Here is a 25,129-nt window from a genome sequence, read left to right as displayed (position 1 = left end):
ACAAATGCCTGTTTCAAATAGCACAATTCTAATCCTTGAACTGAATAGCTTTAAGAGATGGACATTACCGCCACAATAAATCGAAATGCATTATGTTCCGGAATACCCTAATTACTTTACAGTGTGTATTCCAATTTATTAACTGTAGCTGGCAAGTTTGCAAAGCAAGTACACTTGGAACAAATTCTAAGGATGTCACCAATTTCGGAATGTTCGTGGACAAAGTGCACAACGAAATAGATTGGCGTTCCTGTTACTTTTGTGCTTAAAATGCATAAAAAAAGTCTTGGAAAATTAGTTCAACAACAGTGCACACTTACCTAAAGTTTGATGGCGCGCATCTCGAAACTGCACGTCTCATTTTTACAATTCGTTCCAAGCGGATATGCCTTGCAAATTGGCCGGCACGTCATGTAAAGTAATATGTCAAGTAGAGTAGTGTAGAGCTTGTTTAGCGAAGTTTCAATAACTAGCAGATAATGCATTTCTCGTATGAGTAAGGTCTGCCTTTTCAAGTACCTAATCCAGCTATTTAAATGCTATGCGTATTCGAAAAGAAAAAAAAATCAGTCAATATCTATTTGTGCATATGTGGTATTTGACTGCAGCATGCTCGAATTGTTTGCGGTCTGTATAAAAGTATTTTTCGGGACTGCGGAGGAATCGCAAGCAGGCATAGCACCTATTCCATTGTAGGCCCCTTGCATTCTTTTGTATGCCCAGTAAATTGTGTCCCCCTTCTTTTGGGTTCCCATTTCTAAAACTCCTTGACAGACGATATCTAAAACATGGTTGCCATGAGGCGTTTACAGCTCCACGATCACTGAATTCCTGCACATGGAGCCCGCGATGCATGGCTTTTGATATCTGCAAGGCACGCCCTTTTCCCCTTTCAATTTAATGAGAATACGAACCAAGGAGGTTAAAGAAGAAATGCTGGAGTGGAAGTCGCCTATATACAAGGGGATTTATATGGGCTCGGGTAAAGCCGGTGGCAGCCATCTTGCGGGGGACAAGAGGTGTTGTTCGCCGAACACTGTGGGCTACGAGGTGAGCCATATTGGAGGTCTCCGGATTGCAGATATGCGAGTCATCATCATCATCATCAGCCTATTTTATGTCCACTGCAGGACGAAGGCCCCTCCCTGCTATCTCCAATTACCCTTGTCCTGCGCTAACCGATTCCAACTAGTGCCCACGAATTTCCAATTTCATCGACCCACCTGGTATTCTGCAGTCCTCGACTGCACTTCCCTTCTCTTGGCACCCATTCTGTAAGCACTATGGTCCACCAGTTATCTAACCTATGCATTACATGGCATGCCAAGCTCCATTTTCTTTCTCCTAATGTCAATTAGAATATTGGCTACACCCGCTTGTTCTCTGATCTAAACCGCTCTCTTTCTGTCTCTGAACCTTATGCCTAGCATTCTTTGTTCCATCACTCTTTGCAGATGTCAGGTGCAAACTGTCCAAGTGCCACCTGTTAAACGCTGCAACAAATGCTCTTCGGAAAGATATTCATAAGTGATATACATGTAGCTTAGATGCATAGGAATGCGAAATAACATAAGACCCACATAAAAAGATAATTACAACCTTTATTTGTCCATACAAGCTGCGCCTTGCATCACAGATCAAAGGTATCATCATGGAATTATGGGTTACAATCGGATGTCATAGAAAAAAAAAAAAAATCAAAGGAGGATACCAATGCATATCCCAACTCTTCCAGCATAAAAGGTGACGCATTCCTTGCTATTACATCCGTGTGTATAAAAATTTTGTGCTTCAATGTTCATTCAATTCTTTCACCTAATGAAACGGCAATAATCTCAGAATAAAGCTGCACTGCGTGCTCTGCTAAATTATGTAAAATATTACGCGATAACCCTCATACCACACAGAAAAAAAGTATTAAAACATGTGCTCACAAACAAAAACAATAAATAAAAAAACACCTCCACACAGGTTTAGCAGTAATGCATTAATGGGTAACACATTCTCATACAGTCTCCTCTACAAAGTGCAGAAAAGTAAAACACCCACAACGAAATTTTTATCCTTATATTAATTAAGAAAGCATCAGGCTCCAGTTGCCCCTTCTTCCCCGTTTTTTTCTGTAGTCAATAAAGTCACTTTTTTCCTTCGTTCCAAGACCATTATGGCACTTGCGGTGGAGTTCAACAGGGTAAATTTAATTCGCTGGGAATTGCAAAACACAAAACCCCCACAAGCAAAGCAATGCCACAATGGTCAATGGGCGAAAGCAATCACTGTGCGACTACCCCTTTGAAAACCCTGTGCACTGCGATTTCATCGCTCTGTTCACAGCAACAACATGGTTCACTTATCGACACAACAATCAGCATTTTGTTCACGGGCAGGCAGTATGAAAAAGAATAAACAAGCTATGAAAGAGCAACTGTCCTCTTCTGTGGAGGCTAAGGGGGTGCAGAGTGAGGCATATGTACATTGGAATCTATCCCTACATATTCCCAGCTTCAGCAGGCGTTTCACACGATCCCATCGCATACGATGATCTATCTGCCACGATGGAGCCAACAACGCAAAATGCAAGCAACACCACAGCTCCCATGCTTTCCTTCTTTCCTTCCCATCATGTGCTACGAGAGTTCAACGCACTCCTCGTCCAAGGCCACAATAGTTTGCTGCATACCGCTTGCGCGGCACATGTGACGATACAAATTCAGGCTCTCCAATACAATGCACAGACGTTCTGAGGCGGCGAGATACCGTGCAGGAGAGTCGCGACGGCAATGCTCGCCGTCACTGCAACGCGGAGACAGTTTTGTTTGGAGGCTCGCGGGAGTACTTTGCTCAGCTTTGTAGTGAAAAATGTTCATTAAAATAACCGTCGCTACAATGTTAACGCAGGGTAAATTAAAGGTGGGATGAAGAGAAAAAAAAAGTAATAATGTGGCTGATAAACTGACGTTAAGGAAACGAATAACAAAACCGAGCTAGAAAGGAAGGGAAGGGGAGAGAGGCAGTGAAGCACACGGACGGTCTTCGCCAACGTCAGAGGTTGCCCCACATCGCTAGGTCTCGTGGGCGATAGCTTGACCGTTGGTAGTGACCTCGCTGCTGTTGAATTCCTGAAAAGAAGACACAAGGATGAGATACAGATGTCAGGAACGTGATCAAAATAAGCAAATGTTCGAACTTAACACCTTTAAAGGGAGAAATTTTCCTCCACTGATGAGTGTCATAATACTCTCGGGAGTACTCTCCAATGTGACAATTTCTCCCTTTCATGAATCTTCCACCGCTTTGCAGATTTCCACATAACTGCAATTGCCAAACTTTACATCTGCATCCTTCCTCGAACCGAAATGCTTTCCGGTGCAGTGCAACTAGTGCATGGACACAAGGGAGACAAAGGGCACAGCCCCAACTTACCATTTATATCGGTCCAATTTATTACGCATGCGTCAGCCATAATAGTCAATATTTGGTTTGTTTTGCCATATTTTAACTATTAGTGCTCATTTGTTAGCACTGGATAGACATGTCTGTGATGGAAGTGCGGGATGCGTAAGTGTCATTCTTTCCAGGAAATAAGTTGCGGTTGGAAGCTAGCACATTGCATGCCTTGTTCTTTTTCTGCATCTATGTATTACTAGTTGTGCTACACTGAAAAGCCTTCATGATGACGTAGCAACATGCTCAAATCTCAAAACCGATTCTCCTTGATTGGCCATGAAATTCTGGCCTGTCTCAGTCACAAAAACTAGCCCAGTATGGACTTTTCTATCGGGGGAGGGAATGCCTCCCCTCTGGACTGTTACAAGCGAGTACAAAGCACATGCAATGTTGCCTCCCCAGTGCTTTTGAAAGGGGGCTTACGCAGGGTTCACAACTGTCCAGGAGGAATTATGGCGACACCTACGGAGTGCTCGCTGGAAAGGTCTTTGGAAGAAAAGCAAAGCAATTAAGCTAAAATAAAATCACAAATGTGCATACAGCTCTTGAATAGTTGAATACTAATGTCGCAGGACTGTCGATCAGTACTTCTGCAAAAGTAGTGAGGGTAGGTGCATGCATGCAGAGCGTTCTGGCACCAGAGCATTGTATGCTATGCTGTGCCAATAAATCTGGCATAGCATCTGCTGTTTATTAGCGCATCTATCGCTTGCAACCAATTATTCTAACCTTTCGTGTGGAGCAAAGTATGTATGAGTATTTCTGTTTGCATTAGAAGAGGATAAGCAGCGTGAGTAAGGTGGAGCTTACCGGAATAGCCTAGTATACACGATGCTTAGACAGGAGTATGCTCTTTAGACGTGCAGCTGCCGTGACTACTTTTGTAGCTTTACTGTGCTACACGGAGCCGACTGTTGTGTCAGTCGACGCAAGGGCGTCGACCCTCTGGAGAGCTGTACGTGTCTCACTTCCAGTATTCTAGTGAGCCTGACATTCTTTTGCTGTGTCAACAAGTCTGGTTCTGCTGCCATCTGACTGTGTCGCACGAGACTCAAGGACAATTGTGTGGTTGATTCAGCTAGACTAAGTTAATGATTTTGTGTTTTGAGTTGGTGAAATGCCACTAACAGCTATCACAACTCCAGAAGCAGGTCAAGGAAATGCTCATTAAATCAAAACAAGGTAGTACTAGTACAGCTAATAGCCATTGCAGTAAAACATACAGGGTCCATTATGAAAGTAATGCGCACGATTTTATTATGACGCGACTATCCATGGCAGCATGGTGAAACCGGTCGAGTTCTGCCCTGCCAACGCAGCCGGTCGCCAGTTTACTCAGAGGATCAGCAAATGCACAAGGTCTACACGTTTTGACTCAAAATGAACCGAACTTTCGTAACTTTGTCATAACTGGAGACGAATCCTGGATGTTCGAGTTTGACTCAGAATAGAAAATGCAGAGCAGCGAGTGGCACACAAAATCATCCCCCCAGCCCAAGAAAGCGCGAATGAGCAAGTCTCGCATCAAAACGATGCTCATTGTCTTCTTTGACACCTGAGGAATCGTCTATTTTGAGTTTGTACCGCAGGGAGAAACTGAACTCAGCCTTTTACCTGGAGGTGCTCAAGAGATTGAAATGCCAGGTCGTGCGCGCGAGGGCTGACATCAAAGACACGGTCGAGTTCCACCATGACAATGCCCCGAATACAGTAACGTGCCCTGGTGGCCCAAGCCAAAGCCGCTGCAGAAGCCACAGGGGTCCCCAGCCACACATCCTTCATTGTTACTGACTTCCTGACCTGGAGCAACACCCCGGTGGGCCCCAATCCCCCTTTACAGAAACGACTTGGCTCCGTGCGACTTTTTTTTGTTTCCCCAACTGAAGGGAGCACTGAAAGGGAAGCATTGGAACACTGTGGAAAACATCCAAAAGCATGTTACAGCGTTCCCGAGAGACTTTCAGGGTACCTTCCAGGCGTGGTAGACACGTCTCCGTAAGTGTGTTGATGCAGGGGGAGAGTATTTTGAAGAATTTTAACCATTTGTACAGGTCTGGTCAATAAATCTATTTTTCCCAGAAAATACACATTATTTTCATAATGGACCCTGTACCATCAAGGTAGTTAACGTTAATATTTCTGTTTGCATTCAGGTTTTGGAGCACAGCTCTTAAGCACCTGTTCCTGCAGCAAGCAAGTATGTATAGCAAAAGATAAGAGCAAGCACGGCATACAGCAGGGGATGAATAAAGCAGTGAGTGTAGAGGTGCAACGAGAAAAGTGTAGAGGAGGGTGCAGTGGAACCATGACGCAGAAAGCGGAGGAGGGTATGGTGAAAGGGTGAGAAGGGAAGCGGAGTGCAGGAGGTGACCAGGCATGCAGCCAGCACAGAAACAAAGTGCTGGCGTGGGCTCCCACTGCGATGTGCACTACTTCGCCTGTGGCACCGCCACCACTAGAGAATGCACTCTAGCGAGCCAGGCGTTCCAGTCTTCAGGCTTTCTTTCTGAACAATGAGCAATGCAATCGGTGAAATATTTCGCCTACCAGTGCTACTAAACGAGCTGCCGCCCGAGCGGAGGCTCAGCGCCATCGCCGAGAGCACCCCATCGTTCAGAATCAAATTCTCTGCCATAATATATCATGAATTCAAAACACCTCCACAGCTGCACTCAAAATTCGCATTAGGGAGTATCGCAATTGTCGGTGAAATTTCTGTACAAAACATGTTGTTTCACTGCATCTGTATTGTGGCAGCTATGCAAGTCTCCTTCAAGCTGTCCATAAAGCTTTTAGCTCATGCAGCCAACCAGAAGTACCTGGTAAATAAAATGCATTGAACTGACTTGAACTGAATTCAAACAAGCAAAGGTACCTTGAGCGTGGTTGCCACCGGAGCCTTTCCATTTGCAGTTGCAACCGGCAGGCGCTGATAATGTCGCCGATGCATGCTATCCACTGATGCCAGGTACCACGTGCCCGGGAAGAGGTCGTCCAGAGCACCGACCGGTGCGTATGGTGCTGCACAGATTCGGGACACGCATGTTTGGATTATGCCACAGGGACAGTCTGGTTATTACAATGTTAGATTCTCCCATATGCCCTAAAATGAGAAACTGACAGCACAGTTCTAAACGGATAAAATAATAAAGCTTCCTCATTTTTATGAAGCAGTTTTGCTGTAATGGTTGGATTATGATCACGATTATGAAATAGCCAAGTCAATCCTAGCCACTTGCATTATATGCATTTCTTTTGTTATAGGAATGCTAGAAGCCAAGCCCGGCTAGTACTCCAAAGCGACAGCCTTACGAGGAACATCACTTTCATAAGCTAGAAGATGATGTTAAAGCAGGAAAGATTAAAGATCAGCATTATGTAAATTATGTACCCATTACTCACCAGACCGCACATATTTTCACTATTGGCCGATATTATGGTTTTCTTGCAATATGTAAATAATGTACACGGTGGGTGGGCTATGTGATGTAAATAAAGTACAATGGCAGTGCGTGATCAACAGACTATTGCCCTAGGCTAACGGTCTGGCATAACGCAGGACTAACATTCTGAGCAGTTTACCTCACAGGACCCAAGTGCAAAATATATTTTTGCTTGCTGCTGTATATACAGTTGCACTTGGTTATAACGAAACGGGATATAACAAACTACGTGAAATTCCCCTTGAAATCAGATTGCAGTAGATGTAATAATGGATATAACAAAATAATGGATATAACAAGGTCATTCTGGCTCCTCCTTCAACTTCATTATAATGAGGTTTTGTTGTACAAGTACTACTCATAACCAATTTAACGAAAGCAAACTTATGTTGCAGTTGGCATTTATTGACATATGAACATTGCCTAGATATTCACTAGAGCCTGGCGTGACAGAGATTAGTGTTAAAATATGTTTTGACTACCTTGATGGTGAGTCTCCTCCCGGAGTTTCATGATGACGGCAAACTCCTGTGGGTCAACCTTGCGGCGCTGGGAAAGCCGCGCACGCAGATCGACAAGGCTGGCGTGCATTTCGTGCAATGGGGAGTCTGGCCCCACGTTGTTTGTCACGCAGAGGCTGAACAGGGTGGCTGCCAGGCCGGAACCATACGAGAACATCCCAATGCGCTTGCCCGCCAAATGGGATACTGGGAAGCTGTCATGAGCAAAGAGAACAAGAATGGCAACCATCAACATGTTAGGTTCATGATATCAGCACACATGTAAAGCATAAAACATCTGTCTATGGAAATCCTCACAGTAATGCAAGAAGAAAGTGGCATTTGACGTTGGTTGCAGTTAAACCTCAATTTAGCAAGGTCAATGATAAAATGAGTCCAAAAATTGCGTGTGTCTTAGAATCGAGCACAACCCTAAATCTGTGTTACCATATCGCCATTGGCATTTCAAAATTGCCGCCTCGTATGCGCTTCGAGCCTAGCTCCTATAGCTACCTCCATGTGCTGTAGTACGTGTGCTTAGGCAATGCGTCCTTCGGCTTGGGTTAGTGCACCATCCGTTTTCCCGTTTTGTGCGTTTGCTCTATCAGCATGGAAGTGCCGACTGCAGAGACATGTCAAGTTCATAACGATGCCACAATTAAAAGGAAAGCGATCACGTTTGCAGAGACAGATCGAAATTGGGCCACATCACTGGCGTTTGGAGTTCCAGAAACTTGCATGCGGGAGTGGCGCAAACAGGGGAGGCTTTCTACACCGGTGGCTGCTACATAGGCGCGGCCGTGCGGCCTCTATCTTGAAAACGAACTGTGGAGACAACTCTACGCATCTAGGCGCACTGCGCTGTGTTCTCGTCGCTTAGTTTGCGTTGAAGGGAGAGGCCACACAAAGGTCAATCCCCTTGCTCTTGCAACCACACTTCCTCACTCCAGTATTTAAAGAGTTTCCGCAGTCATTCAGTGAGACGTGTTCATGTTAGCTCGTGCGCGCGCGACACCATGCTTGTTAATTTAATTAGTAAACGAATGTTCAAAAGTTTATACAGCCTTTCGGGCGAAACTGCGACTATATATAGCAACTTTAGTGAATTGGGAGTAAATCTGTCTTTTCCAAATTTTTGATTTGCACTATGCACTACTCTGGCCACTATGGCAGAAGAAATAAAAAACAAAGTGTCGCGAATTTTGTTTTTGCCATTGCGACTGCATCAACTCCGCAAACAATCTGCAAATGTGGGTTATTACAGTCCTCTGGGTGCAAAATTCACAGGTCACGGCTTGCATTCACAGCTTGCATTTTGGTGCTGCATTCAAAGACGATGCGATAGAACTCGCAGACATGAACTAGAGGATGGCAGCATTGCGTCCTTTGGTTGTGAAATGGTGTAATCACAGTGAGTGGAATTTATTCCCCCAGATGGAACTTATTCGCAAGCATTGTGTAGGAGAATGACTACGTTCTGGGACAAAGTTGCAGCGCAGAAAAGTCTCATCAGAGACTGCAGTTTTCGAACACTGTGAAAATCCGGTAGCTGCAACCAAAGCGAGCTAGACCATCGAAATGAGCGACTGGCCGGCGGTCATGCGACGATGCCTACAGTCAGCTGGAGTGATCGCCAGCGTGCACCTTAACTTCCCAGTGCATGCCACTTGTTGCCCATGCCTAGTCCAACGTGACAAATGCCTTGGACACCATCGGTTACAGGCTCGTGCTGTTGTATGGCAGAAGTGACTAGCCGCCGTCCCTGAACAAACATCCTCGCAGTTCACACACAGCTTTTGTCTGTGACCATTGCATCTGACAGCATTGAAGTGTGTATATATATAATGAAGAAAAAGAGAGTACGACATACGTTGAATTTGCACAGTATATTTCACTGACGTTTCAGCTGGTGGACCAGCCTTTGTCAAAGTTGCTGACAAAGTTGCCACGAGTCAATACGTCAGTGAAGCATACTGTGCAAATTCAATGTACGTCATACTCTTTTTTTTTTTTTTTTCATTTTACTACCGGGGCCAGCGCGATTTCCTCAGCCACAACTATCATCATCATCAACAGCAGCAGCAGCAGCCTGGTTACGCCCACTGCAGGGCAAAAGCCTCTTCCATACTTCTCCAACGACCCCGGTCATGTACAAATTGTGGCCATGTCGTCCCTGCAAACTTCTTAATCTCATCCGCCCACCTAACTTTCTGCTGCCCCCTGCTACGCTTCCCTTCCCTTGGAATCCAGTCCGTAACCCTTAATGACCATCGGTTATCTTCCCTCCTCATTACATGTCCTGCCCATGCCCATTTCTTCTTTTTGATTTCAACTAAGATGTCATTAACTCGCGTTTGTTCCCTCACCCAATCTGCTCTTTTCTTATCCCTTAACGTTACACCCATCATTCTTCTTTCCATAGCTCGTTGCGCCGTCCTCAATTTAAGTAGAACCCTTTTCGTAAGCCTCCAGGTTTCTGCCCCGTACGTGAGTACTGTACTGGTACCACCACAACTATAATATATATATATATATATATATATATATATATATATATATATGCGCCTAAACATGGCGAAAAATATTCATTGATGGAGCACCTAACTAGTGCCACCTGCCACAAGCAGCTCACCTCGCGAGGTAAGATGCGAGGCAGGAGTACAGAGAGGGTGTGTACATGTTGCCCACTTGGTTGGACACGAGGAGGCTTGGCTTCGTCTTCTCCTCAAACATTTGCTGGCTGAACTTCATGAAGGCCTTCTCCACATCTCGATCAAACACAGATTCCTCTAAATGTACAGAGCTGCAAGAGAGGGAGAGACGGGAAACAGTAAGCAACACTCCTATCACACCTAAATTCGCACTCCATTAGATCCTGCCTTGTAGAAAGGTATTCGGAGACAGGACACACTAAGTGTTCCCTTCTTTCTGTACCTGTGAACCAAATATTTAAGCAGAGTTTAAAGTTGGGCTAGCTGTTCGTTCATCGTTACGAATGTAGAAATCTGACAAAGACAAAGAAGACACGCAGTGTTGTGTGTAAAAGAAGAAAAAGGAAATGAGAAGAGAAAAGATAGCACTATGCATGTCTTCTCCGAGCCTCTCTCAGTCTATCATATGTATTCGCCGTTCCTTTGTAATGACAAATACCCAACTTTAAGCCTTGAACCACTTTCACGGCGTCTTTACAACTTGCGACTGAAAGATGGAAGACTATGCACGACAAAACTCGCACTTGAAGTTGGACGAGAACATTTGTATACAGCCTACAAGCAAGCACCCATGTGACAGAAGTTCTAATTACCATGCAAGAAACATGCATCAAAAGCAATTAAATATCTCATCAAAACAAACCTTGTTTTGCTCTTCACTCAGCACAAATGACATTTATTGGTGTTCAAGCAAGACACAGGTTCACAAGAAGATGGAGACAAAGCCGCCAACACTGGTTGAAAGAAGAATGTCTCAGACTGGAGACAACAATTCAACAAGAGAACTCTGCATCCGGGCAACAACTGCATCCAGACACAGACAAGTAGAGTAAGCGTGTTTGTCATGGTACAAACACAAGAGGCTTTTTACATGGTTGCCATTCAGCACGCTAAGAACTACCACTACTGGCGTGCTTTGCAACAGTGGTGGTGTAGTGAAATGCTTTGTGAAATAGGTTCATTGTCCCATATGCATGTCCCTTGTCTTCAACCTATGTGGCTAACACTGCCAACCACCTTTTCTTGCCATGTGCTACTAATTTTGGGAGGCTGTCGCTCAGTATTCAACAGCGTTCTTCAGAACACAACATTTGTAGCTTGAAACATTTGTAGCTTGAAAAGTGCTCTCACCTGAAGCCAGCTAAGCTGGCATACTTGGGAGACGTCGAGTCCTGCAGGAAATCGTTGAGCACAAGCCTGGCCAGGCTCTTTTGCACGAGTTTCCCGTACGGAGCGTGAAAAAGCATGGCGTCCAGGTCATCTAAGGTCACTGGCCTGTCGTGGTGCTCTGCAGCAAGGGAGCAGAGGTGGATGTGTGTGTGGCTCAAACTGCATTCTAGACCATCAAACCTCCTTGCCTTTTTCACTTACTCGAACAACAATAAATTAAATTGTGGGATTTAACGTCCAGAAACTGTACTGTGGGGTTATGAGGAATATCACTGCGGAGGGTTCCAGACCAACTCTGACCAGCTGGCATTCTTTAATGTGCACCCAAAGCACAGTAAGCAATTGTTTTTATATTCTGCCGCCATCAGAATGTGACCACCACGGCTGGGAATTGAACCTGTGACCTTGTGTTCAGCAACGTAACACCGAGGCAACTGCGCCACCATGGCAACCTTGTTTAAATTCACACTCCTGCAGTAATCACCCTGTGGATATCAAAAGTACTCATATGAAACATGAGTACACCCCCCCCCTCCCCTGCAAATAGATGTAAGGCAGTGTATTTGGCAACACTCATCACACAGGAAAATTTAATGTTAAATGTAAAACCTTTTAATCCAGATCACAAGTTTCAGGTTTGTTGCATACAAATACTTATCACAGGATGCCTAGTGATCTAGAAGATCGCAAGGTTAAAAAATTTTGAGCAAGACCCCCTAATGAGAAGCAGATTTCTTAAAAGTGCCTCTGCACTGTGCTTCCTACAAATGCAAACAATGTTAACTACAAGAAGCACGGGAAGATAAGAAGAAGTGCTAGCACACAATCAGAAAACATTGCAATGTGGTTAAACCTGGAAAGCATGGCGAAACCACTACCACTACCCTTAGAGTTTCTAATATGTGAACAAACTGCTTATTTGTTACTTATGCTTTGTTTGTGCTTTCAATAAACAACACTGCACACCATGAAATTTAATGATAGAAACTTGCCAATGTTACGAACGCTAGGATGTGAACATCCTAGCATATTAATTGTGAAGATGGCTGTTCATTATTTGAAAAGTATTCAATGTTTGGTTATGCTTCTGGCACTATTTTATTCATATTCATTTCAGTCTCAAAATTTGCTATTCACACATCCCTGTCTATAACACATAAAACGTTTGTTTTCTTGTGTAGAAGCATCTTGTAGCATTGATAGACAAATGGGTGCAAAATGGTGTCATTATCATCATCCATTACGATGAATACACAACAAAGTTTCGGAAAGAACACTAAAGAGTCTGCACCAACCTCCAGCACGAACAGCTCGCGCCTTTTTGCAGAAGCCAGCATAGCACTTGTCCAAGGCTCTGCTGTAGCACTCAACGGAAAGCTTGCCATCGACGCGTGGGTATTCTGACATGAGGTCTGGCTTGTAGAAGTCATACACGTGGCTCATGTAGGTTGACCTTACACCTGCGGCACAAGAGAACTTTCATGATTGGCATCACAACACTTGGATTTGTTAATTGTTCAAGTCCCGTACAGCCCCGGACCACTCGAGACTGCTGTCCTGCATGTCTAGTGAAAACTTGGGCAGCCTCCGGCATCTAGGTCATGTGACCGATGTGCCCTCCTGTCTGAGCAGAAGCCATCGACGTTAGCAGACTGCCCAAGCCAGACAAACCAATGAGACCCACTAATGCGTGTCGCATGCGTCGAAACAGAGTGCCCTCAGATTAACTTTTCGGTGACGCCCGCTTTTGTGGCAAATGGAATGACTCTCGTGGAAAACTCACCTCTCTCCAGGACGAGAGCTGCATTGGGGCCAACAAGCATAGCCACTGCGCCAGCGCCACCCGTGGGCCTGGCCGGGCCTGTGGCGTACACAGCAATGTCGGCCGCTACCACGATGGCGTAGCGTCCTGCACAGTACCATGGGAACATGGGTTTTACTCCCCGCTTTACAGGATCCACAAATGAAGAAGTTCAAAAATCGAAGTGGCATGAGATTCTTCAGCTAAGCTTTTCATAAATTTATTCCCACTGCTTGTTAACAACCTCGACCTTTTAACAGCAAAAATGTGAATACCAACTGAAGAGGGCCGCACCGATGTACTAAGGACTTAAGAAATGGCGATAGGTATGCAAAATTTAATTCTACTAAAGTGAATGATGCTATGATGCACAAGGCTGCAACAAAGGCCACACACTTTCAAACACCAGAAAAGTCACAAATGGATGGAAAGGTATGTTTTTGGTAGAACTCCTGGAAGTATGTCTTGCATTGTGACCCAAGTACCAGGTGTCTCAAGATGACATTGATTGTCAAGTCACTGACATTTTTCACATGTGTAGAGTGTTTCTGTTCTATAGTGAAAAAAATGCAAGATGAATGTTCTCACCCATGGGTGGCATAGGACTATTTCAACGAATTCATGGACACTACAGGGTATTTATTCCTCTAGTACCGGATGAATGAGATGAAGTTAATTATTTCATCCCACTCTGTCACCCATTTCGACGTCAAGAATAAGTGATGGGCTGGAGAAACAAACCCATGCATGAAATTAAACGCACAATTGCACCAGCGAAAGTGAATGATCAAATAACATCATGTGGAAAAAATGAAGATGAAAACTTGTGGGCAGGTTGGAAAGACACGCACAGTCAACACCTGCACACCTGATAGACGCGGACATGACATGGAAAAGATAAAGCTTGTATTGAGCACAGACATCTCTTGTGTAATACATACACACTTCATTAACGATGAGTTAGGTTTAGACACATACACAAGCAACAGCAAACTTTGGACAAGCAACACATTGTCGTTTAGATCACAACAATTTTTTTTCAGCAACATTACTGTTGCCATTTCACACACCAGTGTCCTTTCCCTGCCAGAAGAGTTTCAATGAAACATTTGGAGACCAACGAGCAAGACCTTTTTGCTAAAAAGATTTATTTGTAAAACTTAACGCAACGTTCGTGAAATTGTAAAACGTGAAATTGTAAAATGTTTACGGAAAACTACACCTGGTGGCACACGATGCAGGAAGAAAAACTTCCAATGTTCAGTTAACAAGAAGGTCCCTTCTTCAGGCCCTGAAAGGCAGCTGTGTGCAACGGGCCATGTCATCCAGAGAGCTTTACAATATCCAATCACAATGGAGAGTGGAGATTCTTGAACGTTTTCCCGTGTCTATTGCTCAATGGTTCAATTTATATCAAAGGAGGTAACAAGACCCAACTATTATGTTGATACAATTACTAAAACACCAGCCGTACGCCCTATGCTCTTATAGCCACACACCCTATATGCCACAACTAAGAAGTAAAACCCTGTAGACAAAACTCACTTTATTTTGTTAGCAGCCATGCAAGTTAATTGGATGCCCTGCACAACCCTGAGAACAACCTTCGGTAATTTTGTTTGGACACACCTAATCATATCGTTGCGAGACTTCTTGTACATTAAAAGAACATTGCCTCGAATCCTTTTCAAAATTAACTTCAAAGCAATTACATAAAATATTCATCCACAATATGAAGTTTGATGCACTCACAACTGCATGAAAGTGGTTTTAGCCATACTTGATTGAGACATATGTCTGTGATGGGAGACAATGAAAAGCGTCCATGATGTGCGTTTCAAGTACTGCAAGATGACATGAAAATTCAGGATGCACAAACAAATTCACCTACCACATAATATGACATTACCTCTGTTAAAAAAATAATAGAAAAAAAAAAGATAAAGGCAATTTTTATACAAGGAGGAGACGGTTATTTTGTTCCTGTACACGAAGGTGCTGCTTTCAGCATCTGAGCACAGTGTTTAAACCAAAAAAAAAAGAATGGGTTTTTCATGTTCTCAAATTGTCAGTTGTTAACATGAATTCATTTGAATAGGGATTATATTACAGAGCTGTTTTTGGGTTTGAGGAAGATACACAGCTACGTGTCTCGTGTTATCTTCATATTCCAAACGCTAAACACAAGAAATGAAAGCAAGAGCAACCTCACTATTCCTGTGTGCATCAATAAAAAAAATTTAATTATGGGGTTTTATGTGCCGAAACCACTTTCTCATTATGAGGCACGCTGTAGTGGAGGACTCCAGAAATTTTGACCACCTGGGGGACCACGTGCACTGTGTGCATCAATGTATATGGTGAGAGGCTAATTTAATTTTCCAGTGCTAAGGTGAGGAATGACTTATCAACTGAAAAAATACTTGCAACAAATTTCTACATAATATGTAAGCACTAATTAAAATCAGGTTCTGGGGTTTTACGTGCCAAAACAACACTCTGATTATGAGGCACGTTGTAGATGGGGACTATGAATCATTTTAAGCACCTGTTCTCTAACATGCACCTAAATCTAAGTACATGAGCAGTTTTGTATTTCACCCACTTCGAAATGTGGCTACCGCATATGTAAGTACTACTTCCTCTAACCAAGCATTGTCTTTGCTTTTCCTTTTATACTTTATTATACAATTCATGCAGTTATTTAACTTCAGTTATGTTATTTTACCTGATTATTATGTGGTTGTATGTGTTGTACAAATTGTTACTAATTAGTTATGTATAGCAATTGTTTGGATTTATTACTATTAATAGTTTGCACAGTATTGTCACTCATTGTATTGGACCAGCCACTAGCCATTCAGGATATCAGTCCAAATATCTTTATATGATCTTTTCCTAATCATGTAATAAAGTTTGCTTTCACTGAATGATTGATATTAGCATCCCTTTACTCACAGTAGCATGCCACAAACACTTAGAAACCTGCTAACAGCATAGGGAGCTTACCGTCCCAGGCGCTGGACTCCACCCAGGAGGCCGCATTGAACAATGCCGCAGTGCCGCCGTAGCAGGCATTGGTCGTGTCTACACCCTCAATGTCCGTGTTGCCGGCTTCCTCAAACAGCTGCATCAGCACCGTCTTGACACTTTTGGACTTGTCGACAAGCGTCTCAGTGCCGACCTCGAGGCGGCCAATGCGACTGGGGGGTACACCTGTCCTCTCCAGAAGGCGGCTTGTCACAGTCAGGCAGAGCGAGTTTATGTCCTCGCGGTCGGAGCAAAAGCCCATGCGGTCCTGACCAAGGCCAATTGTGTACTTGCCGGTCGAGACACCGTCATACGCCTCGAGCTCGGTCTGGTCCACGTAGAGGTACGGGAAGTAGATCTCCATTGCGAGGATGCCGACATTCTCGGGCCAGCCGCGCGTCTGGTTCTGCTTAAAACTGGGCATCGTCTGCGCAGGAGTCAAAAGCATCAGTGAACACAAGCTACAAGAAACAATTAATATGACAATAGCATATCAAAACGAATAAGCCATAAAATACTGTCATTGCAAAATGAACAAAAGCTGTTGAAGAAATGAGAAAAAGTGCACTACATCATTGATTGATTAAGTTTAAAATAACAAAGAAACAGTGAGGCTATGAAAGGCGCTTCATTAGGAGCCTCCAGAACAACTTTAACCACCTAGTGTTCTTCAATGCACCCCTAAATCTATGTGCATGAGCATTCTTAAATTTTGCCCTCATTAAAATGTGGCCACCGCAGCCAGGAGTTGGACCTCCAACCACATGCTTGGCAGCAGAATACTACAACCACTGAACCACCGCAATAGTAGAAGAGCAAGAAAACAGACATCGTCAATCACCTAACTAAACCTTGGCTCTGTATCAAAATCTCACATGACGCATAACACAGTTTACTCATGGTTGGAACGATACAGTCTTTTCTAATCTGTAGTTCATCCTCCTCAAGCAGTAATTTGAAACAAAAAAGTTTGGGAAAGGATAATGTACTTATGAGACCAAGAGGAAGCAGTGGTTTAAATGCAATGCCAGGACTCGTATCAGGAAAAGCAAACAGGAAAGCTAACTTAATGCTCACATTCTGTTGCATTCGAAGTGTGAAAACGATTCACCCTGCACGTAGCTTTGAACAATAATGAACGAGTGCTAGAAACAACAACAACACAACAACAAATACAGAAGGGCACTCATTTGTGACCAACCATTTTCTGCAAAGTGAGCTGCCGCTTAACAAAGAGCCATAAGCTAGAAGGCTACTAGATGGCACAACAGAGCTCAGCACAGGGCGGTGAACTCAACTAGCTGTACAACTGCGTGCCGTTTTCCTCGAACAGCTGTTTAACTGAGGAAGGAAAAACACAACACAAGGCCTTGCATGCCGTCTGGCAGGCTGGCACATGCTGCAAATTATGCTTGATGTGAAACGTGACAGGCACTGTAGGTGAAGAAGACTCAGTAGCATGCATTGCATGCCTTTCCTTCTAATAAAAGCATGGCTGAGCATCCGAGGAGTGCGATTCGCAGAACACTTTAATTAACTACTAATGAGTGTTTGTATTGGTTCTCAAGTTACCTGTATGATAACATCAGTGAAAAGAGGGAGAAACAGAGAGAGAACGAAGAAGAGGATGATGAGTTGTTGAAAAGTTGGCTCTAGCCTGTGGCTTAGACTTGTTTGCCCAGTGTTTATCACACCAAGTCTCCAACTACATATAGACCCTTCGCCTTGCTTCTATTTCTGTACTGTCACTTTACGGTCAGCAACCCTATATCAAGGGCCAGTAGTTTGACGTTAATCTTGATCGCCTTGACAGGGAAAAGGCACAAAATAAAACAAATGAACTGAAGAATAAGCACTATCTCCTTTCCTGTTGACATGTACTTTTTCAGTTCACTGCATTTTGCAAATGTTGAGCTTTCAATGCAAATGAATGAACAGTGCTCTAACTGACCGCAAGAAAGGAAAGGGGTGTCTGTATCAGCTGGCAGAAAGTGCAGACTGCTTTCATCACGTAATCTTCTGCACTCAGCACTCATCGTGCTTCTGACAACAGACCGGCTAAAAGTGGACATATTGGCAGGCACACTAGCCATTAAAGGGTACGCACATGTGATACCATGTCTGGCCTTCAGGCACTTGCTTCTTTACAAGACACAAGTATGCAGTTCGGCACACCCACGCAGATCCCATATTATTCTGTCCCCACCTGTGCTTTAGTCCCGAAAGCACCTTTGCATTTTAAAAATTCGGAAGATGCTTAAGCTTTGCCTTTAATAGTGGAACGCGACAGCATCCAAAGATCACCGAATGCTTTTCAAGCTTCCCGGCAACTACAGCTTATGTAACCGTAATGTTTACTGAACACACTGGCGCGAAACGCTATGCATCAAGGCGAGATTTCTGGCAGAAACATGGCCTCTTGCATGGGCTGATCTCCTCTTATTGTTTCGCACTTTTAATATTTCAGTCTGAGAAGACCTAACCTACAAGGTATGCGCTGTCGATATTTTTTTCCCCCCCTCATGACATTTGTTTGTGGGCAGTCATTCTCAAAATTCCTGAGGAATAACTTTGTAAAGAATGAAAGACAAGGTATGATCAACTTTGGTGATAGAATGGTGGGTAGGTATGCGTGGTTCAGAATGATTTTTCGCGAAAAGACTGTCGATGCTGGATGTGGGACACCGGATTTTCTGTGACACGTGCCCCTTAATGCCATTGCGTTAATGTGCTTCTTAAAAATTGAACATAGGATAATTTAAATCCAGTTGCTCATGCCTCGTGGAAGTCAAAGCACAACATGTTAACCGTCTCCAAAACACCAAATCTAGTTTTAAAAGATGTTTCACTTTATGCCCACCCTGTTCCCAATTTTCAGGAAATGGGAAAGTGCTCCCATTAGAATACCGATAAACCCCTGAATGAAATAAGTTCCACTTCAAAGAAAGTGCTAAATTTTATAGAATGTTGAGAACAGTTTTGTTTGGTTCTTCACATGTATTTTTAGAAAAAAATCATTCAATCTTTACAAATGTTTAAGAAATTGGAGCATCAAGCTTACAATGCCAACTGCAAGAAATAATAAAAACAAAACTGAGAATTGAATCTATCAGGATACTCAAATATTAGGACACTCAAATATACAGATATTGTGCAGCTAAGGTTCTTGCAAAACTCGTGCAAGACAGAGCGACACATTTGCGCAAACTGTGAATCAATACATTTGATCTGTCCGATTTAGATGCTCGAATGTGTCAGTTCCCGGAATCAATGTGTCTGTCGCAGAGCTAAGGAGCTGTAGACTCGGTGCCTGAATAATGATTTTAATAATTTTTACCAATGCTCTGCAATTTTTAAAGAAAATTGAATGTGTAAATAAAAGTCATCTTGTCCCGACTTTCACAAGAATTTAATGTTTTCTTCCAAGAAAATTAATTTATTTACAAGTCAGCATAATTTTGAAAATTCTGGCTTCCTGTGTTCCTAGCATCTATAATGCCTTATATATTAAAGTTTTTGTATACTATTGTACCGCAACCTTCTGTTTTCTATGTAAATATGACTGTTCGTTATACTTTTCTGTCTACTTATACTTCTCATCTATTTTATTTACAGCTCTTCATTACATGTTTGGTCAGTATACTAGTCGTGCTTATTTGCTGCATTATAGAGTCACTCCAAGATGCATATATGCAGAGGGTGATACTGAACATTGAAATTCTAAAAGCAAGGTGTGCTTTTCCGAACGAATAGCGCTGTGCAAGTCGCAGCAGCTCGGTCAAGCTGCAATAGAGCAGCTTTCTTTCTTGCCAGCTATTTTTGCAGCAGGCTGTAGTGCACGAGATGAAAATTAACTTAGGTATACTGTCTGTTCTGAATTAATTGTCTTTCATTCATGGAGGAAATGACTGGTGTCATCTGCCCATCAAAACCATTTATCATGTGTAATGCATGATGCTACTAGTGCTACAGCTTTCATTAAAAATGTGCAAATGTTTCTAGATACAATGTTTTAGGTTGCCTAAAAGCCAGTCAACTGTTTTATTCCCACTAAGCTTCAAAGGTCGATATTGATTATAACACAGTAGCATGTAGCAATCTGCCTTCTACAGTGTGGTCTTTATCACAGTTGCCTAAAAGCCAGTCAACTGTTTTATTCCCACTAAGCTTCAAGGGTTGATACTGATTATAACACAGTAGCATGTAGCAATCTGCCTTCTACAGTGTGGTCTTTATCACAGTCGGCTAGTGTGCCAAGATTACAAACCCTGATATGAAGTGTGGGCAGTGCAAATCCTGTTTGAACATGTGTAGTACAAACTGAGCTGATAAGCAACAGAAACATGGCAGAACTAAGATAAGGAGCTACAGAAGACTCTTGTATCTATGAATTCACCTACTTTCATTGCTTTACTAAATTTGTCACATGGCTACTGCAAAGAATATCAGATAACTATCCAGCTGAACTGGTTAGTTCATAAATTAGCTTGCTGCATGCATAAAGAAAAAAAAAAACTTTTTTTAAGGTTAACTTGACATTTGATAGAAGAGTAGAAATGTCTCTTTTGTAGCTTAGTTGTTAAACTTGCCTACTGCAAGCTACACTTTGTGCTAATGCACAGTAAAGGCAGTCAAAGCTACGAAGTCTAGCAACGGATATACAACAGCTTGGACTTTTGTTAGACATGCCTAACCTGAGTCACCGAAGTGAAGCAATTTCAACCTTATTTTGTTCCTTGCTCTACACTAATTAAGTAAAACAGAAAATTGATTTTCTCACTTGTTTTATATTTAGGATAGCGATAAACTGTTGTCCTGACATTAAATGTAACCAAAGCAACATAACCCACAAAATAGTTGTTAGTGCTAGAATGAGATAATGTTCTTTACCTCAATTGTTTTTTTATTTTGTTCTGCGGCACCATGCACATGCTATAATTAAAATAAGGATGCAAAACACAACTTCACCAAATAGCAGATAAACTAAACACAGATTGGTAGTAAGTATAACAGCAAAACAAGGACCTTATACCACCTCCTGGCTCAACGAACAAATGGCATATTGCTAATTGTGTTTCTGCAAATGCAATTACTGTACAGATGTAGAGTAGTATGTAACAAAAATGCTAGCTCTTTTGCTATTACCGAAACAGTAAACAAATAAATGGGAAATGAATAACCATTTATCACTGTCGGCATCAAAAAGAAATTCATTTGCTGGTCAAGCATTCTACGTGCAATAGCCAGCTGCATGAAAATTATTTCTCTTTAAAAGCAGGTTTGACTTCATTTAGCAAAACTGACCGAAAGCTGTGGTTACAAATTTTACGCACCAGAGGTTATGAAGAAAACAAAGTATTAGGAAAATCTTTATGCATTTTGTTTGTAAGGAACTTGTTTCAAATTGTCCTGCATAAAGCAGAAACAAAAAAGTGTCCTCATAGAGTTCAAACCATGTAGCCATAACCAGGAGGTACAGACGACTTGCTGCTATTTATTACTGCATAGCTATGCCTTACAATTTAGCATTAAAGGATTTCACTCTTGTGTGGTGGCCCCTGAAATGCAGGATGTAGCCCTCAGTTTTAGCTGAGCAGTGGTGTGACAAGTGAATGTGTACATGCAGATTAAACTTTTATATAAAGACACACCTCTAGCATTACCAGCACATTAAACACACAATTGAGAATAGTTTGCAGCAACAACATGTCTAGTGTGTATTCTCGTTTGTAAATCTGTAGTACGGTATGGCTTCGGAAGACATTTCCACCTTGCCCTGTCATTATTTCAGCACAACACATGAAATGCTGAAGTAGCTCTATTTTGACGCGCCACTATGTAAAGACATTCTAAACTAGCCGAACACTTACACACATTCGCGTACTGCGGGCAATTAATGCGCATCTCCTGCGGTGCCCATTCGAACGAGGAAAACTAAAGTGGCTTACCTAAGTACTTGGCGAATAGCACGAATTTTGAAATATATATCATCACTATATATATGAAAACCGGCAGCTGCGGCCACTGCAATTGCATACGCGTGAAGTGGACCGCAACAAATAAAGCGGGCAAACGAAAAAACACGCGATTCTGGGAAGCGTGACTCATATGATGTCTTGCACTACTGTGCACGTTCCATAAAGTTGCAAATATAAACAGGCCCGGGTGCAATTACCACGGCCAGTTTGCAAGTTGGCGCTGAAGAAAACGCACCCGCATCTATATAAACTCCGCGGAACGAGCAATGCAGCGGAAGACGTCAAACTAATTAACTGCAAGATCGGCGTTGCATCGGCAAAGCCGGAACCACTCTCAGTGCGCTCACATGTGCTATCCGATCGCCAGACGAGGGGTATCGGAAACGTGACGTAAGTACTACGTACCTTTTGGGACGCGGTGATTAATGCGAGGAAATCACGTTATAACGTTGTCCGAACTTGCAACAACACAACATGACTGTATAACATATTCGCGCGAAGCACGGCCGGATCGAGCGACCTTTCCTTCGCGCGGTGCGTATTTTCTCCGCGTTTATCCTCCTAGATGACCTAAAAAGACAAAAGCCTCTGACACGCTCTAAGAATGAAAACAAGATATATACGTAAAGAACACGGGCACGCACACACAAAAAAACAGCTGCCCCTCCCTTAGTCATCCGTCTGCAAACCACAGTTGAGCAAATGCGCTGATTGCGGTCCAGCGCGCAGGCACGTAAGCGCTGCTCTTCAGGAACACGCCGGGCGAGTGACAAGAGCCGCTGAACGGCTGCGTCTCGCGGAACCGAAAGAAAAAAAAAAAAAAAACGCATGCGCAGTTACGTGTTAGCATGTGTCCGTAGGACGAACGAAGACGTATTCAATCACGCTCTCCTTTCGAGAGTGTTGCGCAGTATTCCGCTCACGACGACGCCAGAGGATACGGGAATAACATAGTACCGTACTACGCGCATCGGGCATTATTTAGGTTACGCGCGACCGTGACCCAGCTTTTCAAGTTCGAGGCCGCCGCCGCCACAAGACGCCCGGCCTTTTCCTTCGACAGCGCAGGCAGTGGCCTTACGCCCCATCGTCGCCTGGCTGTGTATATAGTTTTCACCGCTCCGTGCGTCCACAAGAAGTGACGCAACCCTTCTGCGAAACACGCGGCTACGAAGGTGATCCCTGACGCGTCCGGCAGCGTGAAACAACGCGTGCGCGCGCCTGCGAGGTGCGGAAAATTTTCGGGTCGTGCTAACGACCGGTCAAATGCAGCGAAGCTCTCGCGCACCTGGCCGTAAGATCAAAACGGGCGAGCCCCGGGAAACTAGCGGGCTGCATAGCGGCGAGCGAAGGGCGCCGGAAAGTGCGAAGCGTTCAACAGTAAAACAAGGGCGTTTGCAAGAGCTGTCATGCTTCCGTAACGAGCAATAAAACAAAAAAAGAAAGAAGAAGCACGATCCAAACGCGCGGCGCGGCCCGTGCACCTCCAACGGGACACACGGGTTCTCCTTTCTTTTCTTCGTTTTGTTCATCGCCCAGCTCGCGTTTTTTTTTTTTTCTCTCTTTTCGTTTTCCTCTTCTCTTCGTATGGACGGGGGTTCGAGCGTTTTGCAAGACGCTTTTGCTTACCTCGAGCTTTTGAGCATTTACCGACGATTCCGACACTGGTCCCCCGCTGCCGCCGCAGTCAGCTCTCGCTATTTAGAAGGCACGCGAAAGTCCGCACCGACACGAGCATTCCTCCAGTTCTGTCCCTTTTTTAACTTTGCCACTACACGTAGGAGACGGAAGAACGAAACCGGAAGTGTGGGTCAGACGCTTAGTGAAGTTGCCAGATCATAAGAACTACATTCGGCGAATATTCGGAAAACTCTTGTTTGGTTCTTTGACGCCAGTGGCAAGATAACACAAAAAATTATCATTTCATTTTTGTAATATCAGACATGCAAGTTTTTAAAGCTCTTACAGCTGAACGCAAAAAAAAAACTGCATAAAATGAAACCGGAACCAAAAAGCGTGTTGCTTCACGCGCAGTTTTACTCAGGTGACGTCTCGATTTAGGCCAGACACGTCCCGCTGACCCTCCTCTCCGAATCCCGAAGTGCCTGCCTTGTTATGGCCTCCGAGATTGCGCGCGCTGGTAGGTTTTGCCAATCTCAGAGGCCATCGCCCTGTGCGGCCGAAGCGGCTGTCTTGGGATGTGGTGGCGTCACATTCAAAAAGACTCGGGAGGCAGTCGGCAAAGCGCAACCAGCGCAACACTTCCACTAGTGAGGCAACAGCACTTGCTATTTTTATAGCAGTTTGGCAAGCGAGCCATTCCCTTTCCTTTTGGTAATTGGTCGCAATCGCGCTATTGTTGACGCAAGCGCTATTCTTATCAATCACGTGAGGGCGAGCGAACGGTTCGCTTTCCGACCACATGCGGATCGCACGTTCACTCGATCCAGTTACAATGAACCACCGATAACCTTATTGATGGGCTGGCTGGCAAGCCGTGTAGAAGCCAAAGCACATCATGTCGCCTTGCTCGTCACTCATGTGGTGTAGGAAGCACGTGGAACAACGTCGAAACGCAAGAGCAAACTTGCTGAATAGCTTGAAAAACAGTTTCCGGTCATAGAATCAAAGCTTGGAACAAATGCACAATCTCGTTTCTATCTAGGCAAGCGTACAAAATCCTGAAGAAGGAACCCGCTTCTCGAACCCACCTTTGCCACTCCGCCGAGTTTTCTCCCGGGTATCCTCTCGCTTACTCGAGGTTCTCGCGTACGTCAAAATAGTCGAGAAACACACGCACACAAGACGCGCACGGTTTGAAACGGTGCGAAAGCACGCAGGGTTGGACGAGTCGCTCGTAGCAGTTGCGACGACCCGCGTACGTAAACCTAGCTCGCAAACGTTCCGGCAAAGTAAGCGCGACTACGACACTGGACTCCAGGGACGGTGTATCGGTGCCAGGCGAGCCTCGACCGCGCTATAACCAGCTTCCTCCCCGACTAAAGACGCGAAACTCATAGCCAGCGCGTCCCTTTATTTTTTCCCCCTC

General features: G+C 43.9%; 1 protein-coding gene across 4 annotated transcripts; it reads right to left on the bottom strand.

Moving 5' to 3' along the window:
• Positions 1–1,581: 1,581 nt before the first annotated feature.
• On the bottom strand, positions 1,582–25,033 carry Hmgs (hydroxymethylglutaryl-CoA synthase). Of its 4 annotated transcripts, none has more exons than XM_050185739.3 (9): positions 24,792–25,033; positions 16,082–16,529; positions 13,055–13,180; positions 12,567–12,731; positions 11,233–11,389; positions 10,023–10,193; positions 7,373–7,605; positions 6,323–6,468; positions 1,582–3,119 (listed from the first exon to the last, which is right to left on the bottom strand). In XM_050185739.3, the coding sequence occupies exons 2-9, from the start codon at positions 16,524–16,526 to the stop codon at positions 3,063–3,065; spliced, it is 1,500 nt and encodes a 499-aa protein (XP_050041696.1). In that variant the 5' UTR covers positions 16,527–16,529; positions 24,792–25,033; the 3' UTR covers positions 1,582–3,062. The 4 variants fall into 4 exon arrangements, with proteins under 4 accessions (XP_050041696.1, XP_050041694.1, XP_050041692.2 ...); XM_050185737.2 differs by lacking the exon at positions 24,792–25,033 and adding an exon at positions 23,710–23,883; XM_050185735.3 differs by lacking the exon at positions 24,792–25,033 and adding an exon at positions 22,725–23,685.
• Between the last annotated feature and the right edge of the window lie 96 nt (positions 25,034–25,129).

This window comes from Dermacentor andersoni, chromosome 11, assembly GCF_023375885.2.
Source record: "Dermacentor andersoni chromosome 11, qqDerAnde1_hic_scaffold, whole genome shotgun sequence".
Taxonomy (NCBI): domain Eukaryota; kingdom Metazoa; phylum Arthropoda; class Arachnida; order Ixodida; family Ixodidae; genus Dermacentor; species Dermacentor andersoni.
The sequence above is the reverse complement of the archived record's forward strand: the minus strand, read 5'-3'. Positions and strand labels throughout refer to the sequence as shown.